We start from the raw sequence: 12361 nt of genomic DNA, 5'->3' as shown, positions 1-12361 counted from the left end.
CCAAACACGTGGTGAGTTATATTCTATTTCCCCCGCCTTAAGAGTTGAGCAATATTTTTATTGCTTTTCTGTCCTGTGTCCAAATTTGTATTATCTAAAAAACAAATAAACAAACAAGCAAACAAAAATAGTAATCAAGAGAAGGATTTCTATGGACACGAATCCTTTTCCTGTGGGTCCTATTTATTACTTGTGTAGTTGCTTTTTGACTTTGATCAAAACAGCCGGTCCCTGCCCCCTTAATTCTCAATCTTTAAGGTATGCAATGAAGAAAAGAAGGTTCAGTGGAGATTATAGAGTATAGTTTAGAAGTGGTTCATGACCCTGAAGAACTGAAGAGATCTAGTGCAGAAAAAAGGGAACAACTTTCAAATGTATACACAGAAAATGCTGAGAATAACAAGAAATTCTCGTAAATATCATAAAATAACTTGATTATTTTATTTTTGGCTTTAGAATATGTGTTTGAGACTTGCATTATATATATATATATATATATATATATATATATATATATATATTCTGGAAATTCCCACTGCTTCAAGTAAAAATAATTAAGTGCTTCTATGGCAAAATAAGTAAGTGGAAGTAAGTGGATCTGGGAAATGGTCTCACCAATGGATGGGCATCTTGGCATTTTTCTGTCTGGACTGCTGGTCTAAATTTTCCTGAAAGGAAGATTTGACTTAAATAAAACAAATGACCACACCCATTAGAATTTGACTGGACCAAAGTAGAGATAACCTAATTAAAAGTTAAGACAATCTTTTCAGTGATATATGGAATCGACTTCTAATATTCTCTTGTATTTCTAGTTTTGCAGAATCCTGCTATAGAAAAAATGGAGCCGTTAGGTGTATTTGTAAAGAAAACTATGCTGGACCTAACTGTGAAAGGTAGGCTAATAAAATTCACTGTTTTCTGTGTGGGTCAAAGGAAACTTTCTGTTTTGGCACTCATCAGCTCTGCCAGAGCGTCTTAAGAGGAGGGAGTGAGGGATCGCATTTCAGAACTCCTGGGGGATGCCCCAGATAGAGCTATAATAATATGCTCCCTAGGAGAGCCTGGGTGGCTCAGTCAGTTAAGTGTCTGACTCTTCATTTCGGCTCAGGTCATGATCTCACAGTTTGTGGATATGAGCCTGAGTCTGGCTCTGTGCTGACAGTGTGGAGCCTCCTTGGGATTCTTCCTTTCTCCCTCTCTCTCTGCCCCTCCCACGCTCGTGCTCTCTCTGTCACTCTCAAAATAAATAAACTTAAAAAAAAAAATGCTCCCTAAGGGTCCAGATCAGGACCACATCTCAGGATAAATGGTCAGGTGGAGAGGAAAAGTAGTATCTATATTTTGAAAAGATTCTTTAGATGGTTTTGGTAACACTCCTCTCTCTTCATCATTGAGAATCAGCAGTGTTAATAGAGAGGCTTTTTCCTCAGTAGGAAAAAAAAAAAAGTGAATCCTCTGTCAGTAAAGCAATACACTGAAAAAGCATGAACTTTTTAGTCTATTCTTTACACCGTCTCCTTCCCTGAAAAGTAAACAAATTTCGTGAGAGTTCGGATTTTCTGAATCCCTGTTGGTATTGACATCTAACACTCTTTTTTTTAAGTTGCTCTTGGCTTTGCTTAAATAAGAAGGACTTTGGTGACTAAAGTTGTGAGGCGTCCCACTGCATGGTTTCCTGGCAAGACATTTCCCCTTCTCCCCACCTGGAGGCTACTCAGTTTTCTCAAATAAAATGATTTTTGCTAAAAGAGTGTTACAGAGAGGGCTTCTTATTTTTAAGAGAAATGCCAGGGGGGTCTGGGTGGTTCAGTCTGTTGAGCGTCCAACTCTTGATTTCGGCTCAGGTCATGATCCCAGGGTCGTGGGATTGAACCCTGAGTCAGGCTCTGCACTGAGCATGAAGCCTGCTTAAGATTCTCTCTCTCTCTCTCTCTCTCTCTCTCTCTCTCTCTCTCTCTCTCCCTCTCCCCCTTTCTCTCTCTCTGCCCCTCTCCTGCTCTCTCTCAAATTAAAAAAAAAAAGAAATGTTATTAATGTCAGCCTCCCCATTGTCTTTAGGCAGCAAGATGATGTGGGAGGGAAGGACAGGGTACCTCTCAAACCTCTGGTCCAACATCGGCACATGCTCACCTCCCAGCAGCGTGCTCCCACTGCCCTGAGTTCACAAACCAGCCCAGGACTCAAAATGTAAACCTTAAATGATAAACCATCTTACTTCCTAAGAAATCACCTTCTACATCTCAAAGAGTAGTTCCGGAATTCTTTTTAAAAAGCCACAGTGTCTACAGTGCAGAGAAAATCTCTATACTTGGAGGGCATTACTATTATGATTATTAAATGTACAAATCATAGCTAATCCTCTTACTGAAGACTTTTTAAAGGTATTTTTTCTCTTTTTTGCTACGAGGGAAGATGGAAAGTCAAAGCTGATGGCGCATGTGGATTTTATACCTCGGGAGGAACAAATAGACATTTGGTTAATTAATGTTTGTGACACACTCCGTATTTTCTTACTTAGGGGTTCGGGAATATGAGGCACCTGGTTTGGTTTGCTCACTTTCTGGCTCAGAGAGGACTGTTAATCAGCCAGGGATGGAACTTTGTCCCCTCAGTGTCTGAGGTAAAACTCTGTTTAGTCTGACAGAGATCGAGCAGTATTACCAGCTAATGGGTGTTCGCTGGCCCCTGGGATGGCCTTAAATAGAGCCATGCTGACCAAATGCAAGCCCTCCCAGAAGTGAAGAAATCTCTGTGCCTCAGGGCTCGGTCCTGCAAAGTTGCACAGGGGTGCAGATAGAGGTTCTGTCAGCCAGGGTAAGGGGCCTGCATGGACAGGACAGCATGCCCTCCTCAGAAGTAGGATTGTAGATGATAACTCTCCCGATGCACATTGGAGGCTCCTGGACCTGTAAGTCTTGGTTAGATCCGGTGCCTCTCCTGGATCTGGAATGGTTGGATCAAGGAGAGAGCACTAGTTGTCAAATATTGAGGAGATGTAGCTTTGGCCTGGCTGAGTTTGTCTCTCAGCGCGAGCCCTTTGGGATCCTCCTGAGGGAGTTATTTGAGCTCTAAGTGTCCATTTCCACATCTCCAGAATGGAGAAAATGAAAATGTCCACCTCCTAGGACTGTTGTGAGGTGATACTGTGACGTTATTGGTATGGCACATGGCACTTAAGAGATGCTCAATAAAAATTACCTGGTGACTGTAGGAGTCATGGTGGCCATTGTCCAGTTTCCCCCACCAGCATAATGTGTGCCTGGGAACAAGCTGGCTCATTCTCCTGAATCTCAGTTTCCTTAGCCAGAAATGATAGATTTGAACTAGGTAAGTGCCCTTTGTTGATTGTCCACTGTGTCCTTGCTTTACATTCTTCACCTCTTAGCCTCACAACCACCCTGAGAGCAGGTGCTATTTTGTCATTCTGCAGATGAGGAAACTGAGGCTAAGGGAGGTGATAGGCCCGGTCTAAAGTCACAACACTGCTAAGTGAGGGCACCAGGACCCGCACAGTTTGGCTTACAAATCTGGATTCTTTCTCTATGCCAATACTGTTTTTCCCAATTGTCTTTGTAAGGTCTTCCACTTTATTTTATTTTTTTAGTTTATTTATTTATTTATTTTCAGAGAGACACTGAAAGCACATGTGAGAGGGGTAGGGGCAGAGAGAGAGAGAATCCCAAGCAGGCTGCAGAGCCCAACACAGAGCTCAATCGATCTCACAAATCATGAGATCATGACCAGAGCTGAAATAAAGAGTCAAACGCTTAACCAACTGAGCCACACAGGTGCCCCAAAGGTCTCCTACATTAAACTTTGACAATTAATGAATTAGATGAGTCTCTGATATTCAGGAGAAGCACAGTTAACCTGCTTCCCTTTAACAGGAGGCTGCAGCAACAAATGTGCTGGAAATAAGTGCCCCTTCAAAGGCCTTTCATCTGCATTGGGGGACAATCACTCTGAGCAACTTTCTCTGTTTTGTCTCCTCTCTCCTGTCCACCTTTCCTTACACCCTGCTCTTTTAAGGAGAGTGGATGCAGGCCTTTTACACCAAAATTGACTTTTTACACCAAAAATCCGGGGGACTCTTCCTCAAAATGGAAGCAACCACACAGCAGATTGGTGGATGGGACAGGGACATGATAACAAGCAAGACATGGTCTCTTGTCCTCAGTGAAAATCAAGGCTAGAGCAGGAGACAAACCCAAACACCATTCATCACAAGGCAGAAGAAAGGAAATGCCAAATAGAAGGATAAGCAAAGGCTCCTCAAGAGGGCAGTGGAAGGAGTGATCTCTTTCCCACAGAGAGGGCTGGGTCATTGGGAAGGGAGAAGTCTTCACTGCTTTGGCTTTGTGTTTGACCCTGGGACTGAGGGGGGTGTTTTGTTTTGAGTTTAACAGTCAAGTTGTTAAATTGTCCCAGTTTAGCTTCATCTAATCTATATTTTCAATGTATTTATGAACTTGGACCTAACCACGAGGTGTTTTCAAAATATGCTGCTGACTTGTATGGATGTCTATCTATTTCAAACACTAGGTGTTTCTGTACTTAGAGATCATTTAATCAAGGGATGGTTTTCAAATGTGACTGTATATAAGATCCCCTGGAAACCTTGGATTCCATCCCCAAATCCCATCCATGCCCCACAGAAAAAGAACCTGTATGGGTGAGGCCTGGATACCTATTTTTTTTGACTCTGCTGGGTTCTCATGCCAATCCTCTCACTGCCTGCAAACTACTGCCCCACCTCTTATCCCACACCTGCATTATATAAAACACTGTTTCTCAAACTATAGCTCAAGAACCCCTGGTGTCCTCAGAAATATTTGTGGGGTTCATGAGGACTCAGTGAATATTTTCTTAATTCGGTGTTTAATTTCCATGATAATCTCGAGGAAAAAGTTACTCGAAACATGTTCTGGACTTTCTGTAGAACCACTTTGTAATAAAGGGAAATCTGCCTCAGAGCTGAGGAGAAAATAACAGCCGGGGGTGTGTCAGTGACACATGACAGACAATTGGAGGCCAAATGGCATGACATCAAAACAAACTGAGCCGTCACATAACACATGGCAGGGCATAGATGTTGAGCTCACACAATCCTCTGTCACACCATGTTGCAAGGAGCCATTCAGCTGCAACAAGACAACACCATCCATCGTCTTGGTTAATTGGTTTCATAGTTTGTGTTTTATCGTAAAATTTATCTTGGTTTTTAAGATGTATAAGAGCCATAGTTATAAGGAGTTTCTCTACCTTGTATTATGTTTGAACTATTTAAAGATTTAAACATAACTTAAATGAACACTAGCAGAGGTATTCTGGGAAAATCTTTTGCCTTCCACAGGGACCCACACTGCATTTAAGTTTGAGAAACATTGGTCCAAAGCATAAAACACGAACCTCTTACTGTACCATGCAACACAGCTCTAATACACTTGTTTTTACAATGAGGTCCATGTTTTAAGCCTGCCCTGGCCCCGGGCTGGCTCTTTCCCAACGTCTTCCTCCCACCTCATACTTTAACTTCCACCTGTGGGAGCCGCTGCTCCCCAAATCCACCAGACCAACTGTAGAGCTCACCACATTGTGTTGCATTTAGATGACGACTGTGACGATAAAAATAATACATTTATTGAATGCTTACTGTGTGCCAGAAAGTGTTGTAAGCACTTTGCATACAATGACACACTTAAACCTAAAAAAAAATCCTAGAAGATACCGTTTTCATCCTTATTTATAGAGGGAGAAAGTAAGACACAGAGAAGATAAGCCACATGCTCGAAATCACACATTTGGGTTTTCTTTTTCAGTCTCTACTATTAAACTATGAGCTTCTCAGCAGAAGTGGCATCTCATTCATTTCTCTACGACTCTTCCCCCATCACAGTATCTGGAACGTTGTAGGCACTCAGTTATATTTGTTTAAGTAATACCTTTTGTTTTAAAATGAAAAACAATACCGGTACTTTTAATGTTCCTTTAAAAAGGCACCTGTAGTGATGAGAGTGAGTCATTTCATGGCCTGTTTGATCTCCTACTCTTCCTCGTGCCAGGAAAATGGAAGAGGGTAACACAGAATTGAGTGAGTTAAGACACTGCCCTCTGGCTGAAGAGAGGTTGCAAATGGAAGTTACCATGTGATGCAAATGAGTATAAAATGTGCAAGCCTCATAGCCAGCAATTTTGCAATTTTCATTTTCATCCCAGTGTGACTTTCCCTCTGCTCTATATAGTACATTTGAAAAGACGAGAAGCCTGAGACACAGAGCCTTGAGACCTAGTCCGAGGTCACACAATTGGTTAGTGGTAAACCCAAAACAAAACCCAAGAGCCTTGATGTTCAATCCCAAGTTTTCAGGTATGGGCCACAATCCCAAGTTTTCAGGTATGGGCCACCTGGGTGGCTCACGTGATTAAGTGTCCGACTCTGGATTTTGGCTCAGGTTATGTGTGGTTCTCGAGATCAAACCCCAAGTCAGGTTTTGCGCTAAAACCTGCTCGGGATTCCCTCTCTCCCTCTCTCTCTCTGCCCCTCCCCTGCTCATGCACTTTCTCTCTCTAAAAATCAATTAGTAAACTTAAAAAAATGTAGATGATCCCAATACCTCAGTATTCCACATTGTCCCCCATGGCAGCTTTAATTGTATTCCTTCATCCATTCAATTTTGCAGTGGAGTGAGAGACATACTAAGATAGTATGAGGACTTATCATGTGGATCTTATTGCTTAAGGATCAGGAGAGAAGAATGGACCGAATTCAAGCAAATCCAAGGGGACCCTAAAGCCCTAACAGGAAAGGCTGAATATAGTATCAACAGATATAATAATGATGACAGTGATGATGTTGATAATGGCCTTGATGATAAAAAGGAAGAATAAGGGTGCCCGGATAGCTCATTCAATTAAGTGTCTGACTCTCGTTCTCTGCTAAAGTCATGATCTCATTGTTCATGAGATTGAGTCTGGCACAGAGCCTGTCAGCATAGAGCCTGCTTGGGATTCTCTCTCTCCCTCTCTCCCCCTGCCCCCCAAAATAAATCAACTTATTTTTAAGTTAAAAAAAAGTTGATTTATTTTGGAGAGAGAGAGACAGACAGACAAAGCATGACTAGGGGAGGGGCAGAGAGACAAGGAGACACAGAATCTGAAGCAGGCTCCAAGCTCTGAGCTGTCAGCACAGAGCCTGACACAAGGCTCAAACTCACGAACCTCGAGATCATGACCTGAGCCAAAGTCGGACACTTAACCGATTGAACCACCCAGGTGCCCCAATAAATAAACTTTAAAAAAAAAGAGAGAAGAAGAATAAAGAAGAGGAGAAAGAAAAGAAAGCCAACATTTATTGAGTTTGGGATTCCAGGGTTTAGTCTTATTCTTTCTGCAGGCACTATGTTTTTTCAAACTCACCCTCTGTTATCTACATAGAATTCTTCTATGACTCCCTCCTCTCTACCTTGCTCCACTTCTGGATTCTTATCCTGTGACCTTGAGTGGGTTACTTACATTTTCCTAGCCTTGTTTATCAGTGTTTCATAGAGAAGTAGAAAGCATTTATATGGCATCTACTATGTAACGGGCTCTTTTTTTTCAGCATTTAATTTAATACCAATGACAGCTATAGAATGGCATCCCTCCCAGAAAGACTACTGTGCCACCTGGGAGTTTGGCACCCTTGGCAAAGGTATTCAGTGACAGTTGTATGGCCCTAGTAAGAGAAGCAAAGGAGAAAGAAGAGAGGAGAGAAAAAGAGCTCCAAAAATTCCGAACACAATAGGTCTTGGTCAAAGTCTTTTTTTTTTTCTCCTAAAACATATTTCTTTGTTTTCTATTTTGCCTAAATACTGTGATCACTAACTGAAATGACAATGTTCATATGCCACTGTTCTCTCATTTACACTGTAAATGTATCAGCCCATTTTCCATGAGTGAATCAAGTCATTAATAAAGCTAGAAATGAGATTATGGGAGAAAAAAAAATAGAACCAGACTACGGGGTACAAGGCTCCAGTGCTGACTCTAATTCCAACTGCTGGTCCTTTTGAACCTTTGTTATTTGTTATTTGAGGGCAGGAATTGGATGCATTGATAGCATTTGATTATTCAATTATTATAATTGCTAATCAATTAGCTAATTCATTTAATATCAGACTTGTGGGGGGAAAGGGTATTACGCTTGGAGTCCCATCATAGGGTTGAGCCCTGCAGTAATGAACAAATTATTTAGCTTCTCCACACTCCAGTTTCCTTGTCTATGAAAGTAAGGGGTTGTAGAGTGCTATAGGAAGAAACCTTTGCATGTCTATTCTATAAAATCTGTAGAGTTAAAGTTTGGACTATGACTTCAGAATTGCATCTGAACCTACCACCAAAAGATGTTCTTGAAACTCAAAGTAGGTTTCCACTGTGATTGAGCTTCTGACTTACAGAATAGAGAATTCGGTTTTTCTCTCGTGGAAGACCAAGAGACAACCTATGGAGATCAAATACAATGGAATTCAACAGAGAAAAGAAAGTCAGTGTCATCTGACTTCTGTGAGCTTGGGCAAGGTCCCACGCCCAGAGCTCACGATTCCCTACGGTACATTGAGGTGCCAGGTCTGAGTCCCATTTTAATGGGACCAAGAGTCTAATACTCTCTGGTGAACTGCAGCAAAGGATAGAAATTCAATCCAGCCATGTGTTCCAAAGAGGGATGATTTGTGCTGGCTTGGGAACCAGAGAACCTGTAAATCAAAGGTGCAAAGACATGAGTATGAATAACAAAACTCACTGAACATTTCCTCTTAGGGGGGTGTCGCTCTGTGGGTTGTGTGGTGCTTGCATTCATTCTTATCTTTTTCGTAGACCTTGATTTCTAGAGTTTATGATTTTATGCATAATTATGCTCAATTTGTTTCCTGTTCTTTCAGGGCACGGGCTGTGTGTTTTTCCTCTTCCTGTCTCTCCACGCCTTACATAAAATAGACATGAATTGTCCCTCTGTTGGGTGAATTCATTCATCCACTTATAGCAGCAGCAGTGTGGTCCAGGGTGGAGTGAAGGAAAGAACATCAGGGTCAGAAGGTCTGGGTCTTGTGCTGTGAATTCCTTGCTATATGAGCCTGGAAAAGCAAAGTAGCCTCTCAGCCTCAGAATGCCAGGCCTGTGTGGCCTACCTCCCGGGTGTGTGCGGTAACTAAACTCACCTCGGTGAAACCATGAGGTACGGTGCAAGTAAAGGGCATAAAGATTGAACGTACGCCATCATTACAACTACACCAAAAAACTGAGACATAAAGCTTGGAAGAATATGTGCAAAATATCGGACAGTGATTTTGTTAGGATCGTAGGATTACAGGTGATTTTTTTTTTCCTTTCTCTGTTTTTCAAATGTTTTGAATCATGAAAGCCTTTTAAAAAGGTAGTGTCTTGTTATTATTGGCCAGGTCTTCCTGATTTCCTTGGAAAGTCCTCCCCCACTCTCCTCTCCAAGGCCAACGCCCAGCCCAGGCTCTCCACACCCCAGCGTGGTCTCCCCATTCCAGCCCGCAATCCACCCTGCATCTGGAGCCAACACCGGCTTCCCCCACCTCTGCTTTCATCACAGATACCTCCATCTGCTCCTTTCTTTTTCTCGCTCACATCAGAACCCACTCCTGCACCTGACCTTCAGCTCCATGAAGGGGTGACCACACATTCTTTCCAGCCACTCCCAAAGCATCTTCAGCCCCAGTTAGCCAGTCTTGACACTAGTTTAAGGTCACAGCAAAGAGCAGCCTATGGCCAGCCAGAAAACGTGTAGTTTGGCTCATACGGTATTCTTACAAAGTTTGAGCCAAACTTTCAAAATTGTATGTTCACATAAAAATCCACACTTCAGCTTTTCTCTTTAAAAATAGAAAGATCTAGCAACACAGTTCCCTCAAGGCTATAATCTAGAAAGAGCTGACAGGAGCTGAGTAGCAGCTACCCCTTGGATGGAGCCTGCAGTCCCACTACTCACAAGCAGGGCCTCCTCTGCTGGCCCGTGAGGCACCTTTGGGAAAAGTAGAGAAGGCATTTCTTCTTCTGAGTAGAAGCAGCTCCGCCCAGAGGGCACAGCTTGGCAAGGCCAGCAAAGGCTAGATGGATTTTGGTCTCTACTCTCCAACTGAGCTGGGGTCTGTCCTTAAGGGCCCCGCTGGCATGACCATAGGCACTAGCTCTGCCCTCACAACGAATGCAGTTAGGTGCCTGGTCTCTATAGGCTTACATACCTAAAATGCCCACAAAAATGGCCATCTGGGCTCCAATTTCATTTATGTGTGGTACTCTCAGCCCTGCTCTCTGCTTTATCTTCACACTGCCTTCCTGCCATCACAAGATGGCTGCCAGCTGAGTGCTACCTGCCTCTATGTTCACCTGTGGATAGAGAGAATGCCTTCCCACAACCCTCAGCTAAAAGCCCTGAGCTATAATACTCCGACTAGATCACTCCTGAGCCAACTTGTCTTGGCCAGGACAATGCCAGGCACTAACTGGCTCAGGTTTAGGTTATCCGAACAATTCGTTATGGCAAGGCAGATGGTGATTTATACCAGTGTTTCTCAATAAGGGTATTATTAACATTTTGGCCAGGATAATTCTTAGCTGTGCCCCAGTGGTACATCTCTTGCAGTACATTTGGCATATCTTGTACCATTCGGTCATATACCAGCCATGCACCCCAATCATTAGGGTGACGAAAAATGCCCACACACTGATCATATCTGGACATTCCTGCATCTGGGGGTCTGATCATACTAAATGGGCTTCAATCCAATAGGGAAGAGAAGAATGGTTCCTTAAAAACAAAGTCTGGTCCTATTAAGAAGCTGCAATAAAGGGAATGAATTCCAGGCGAGCAATCCACATATATTCACTACACTGTCTTCTAGGTAGGAAAGAAGATAAAAGACAAGAAAAACTATGGCTGCTAAATTTTTAACCTGTGATTTCTCCTCTAGATGTGCCCCGGGTTACTATGGAAACCCCTTGCTGATTGGAAGCACCTGTAAGAAATGTGACTGCAGTGGAAATTCAGATCCCAACCTGATCTTTGAAGACTGTGACGAGGTCACCGGCCAGTGTAGGAATTGCCTACGCAACACCACAGGATTCAAGTGTGAACGCTGTGCCCCTGGCTACTATGGGGATGCCAGGGTCGCCAAGAACTGCGCAGGTACAGCACATACACCGAATTCAGATGGATCGATGTTGGGAAAATATTGCAAGTGTCCCACTGTCACTTTTCCAGGACACTGTGCACTCTTAGGAATGTGCATCCCATACTCACCAGGGTAGATATTATCAAGGCTACTGGTGTACCTTAGCTCATGGGTAGATTAAACCATGAGACACTCACACAAGTGAACTTTTGCCTTATATTCTTCCAATTTTTATCAAAGGAGTAAGCCAGACTTTCATGGATTACCTATCACCAGAATTCTGAATGAAAAGTTACAAGATTTACATCAGTTTTCTTATTCTGGAAGCTGGACATAGCTTTAAGAAGTAAAACTGACTTCTTAGTGAAACAGATTAGCAAGCCAAGGGTACAGTTTAGTCATCCCCCAAGTTCCTCAAATTGTCCGAGTAAATATTGCAGATATAGTATAAGAAATCTTCCTGCTTAAACTGCAGTTAGACTGAAATGCACAAATTTCGTTCATGATTTCTCTAATCAATTTGCTGCATAGAGTGAAACTCTTCAGAAATAAAAGTGAATTGACTTCCTTTAGGAACAAAGGAAGGTTGAGAGTGAGTATTTCTTACTCTGTGACTTTGAGAGGAAAGAGGGCGAGACACAGGCCTTGTGCTCTTGTGGCGTGCTTCTTCTGGAATCCCCTTACCGAAACAGATTCCCACCTGCAAAGATTTTAAGAAGAGTCTAAAGCTGAGAAGAAGACACATATGATCTGCAGCACTCACAGTAAAAGTAAACGTGTCTATAAGAAAGCGAGGTGCACAGAGGCATGAAACCAGAAATGACAGAAGCAAGAGAGGAGTTCTGTGTCCAGTCAGACTAAAGAGAGAAAGCAGGCATCAGAAAGGATGTTGGCAAAATCCAAGCCTTAGACATTGATGTTCTGATTCTCAAAAGATTTTTTTAAACTTCTGTTAAACTACATAGATGCAGATCACTCTTAGAAAAGATGGTGATGTTAGAAGCAACAAAGCATGATCTTGCTGAATTGTTTAACAAATCTACATTTTGTGGAACATTAAACAGCTGAAATGTGATAAATGCATGTTCCCCCTTGAAGCTAATTTTTTATGATTATTCTGTAAAGACAGTTAAGAGGTGGGGGAGAATTTACAACACTATTCCAGCTTATTGCCAGCATAGATA

General features: G+C 42.5%; 1 protein-coding gene across 2 annotated transcripts in view; it reads left to right on the top strand.

Annotated features, from left to right (window-relative positions):
* LAMA4 (laminin subunit alpha 4) overlaps nt 1-12361 on the top strand; it is a 143664-nt gene that overhangs the window by 50698 nt on the left and 80605 nt on the right. For both annotated transcript variants that reach the window (XM_049652930.1, XM_049652929.1), the window contains exons 4-5: nt 816-896; nt 10977-11191. In XM_049652930.1, the coding sequence (XP_049508887.1) occupies nt 816-896; nt 10977-11191 (296 nt within the window). The remainder of the gene's footprint in view (nt 1-815; nt 897-10976; nt 11192-12361) is intronic.

The sequence above is a fragment of the Panthera uncia genome, assembly GCF_023721935.1.
Source record: "Panthera uncia isolate 11264 chromosome B2 unlocalized genomic scaffold, Puncia_PCG_1.0 HiC_scaffold_24, whole genome shotgun sequence".
Lineage (NCBI taxonomy): Eukaryota > Metazoa > Chordata > Mammalia > Carnivora > Felidae > Panthera > Panthera uncia.
This window is presented reverse-complemented; position numbering and strand designations above follow the sequence as displayed.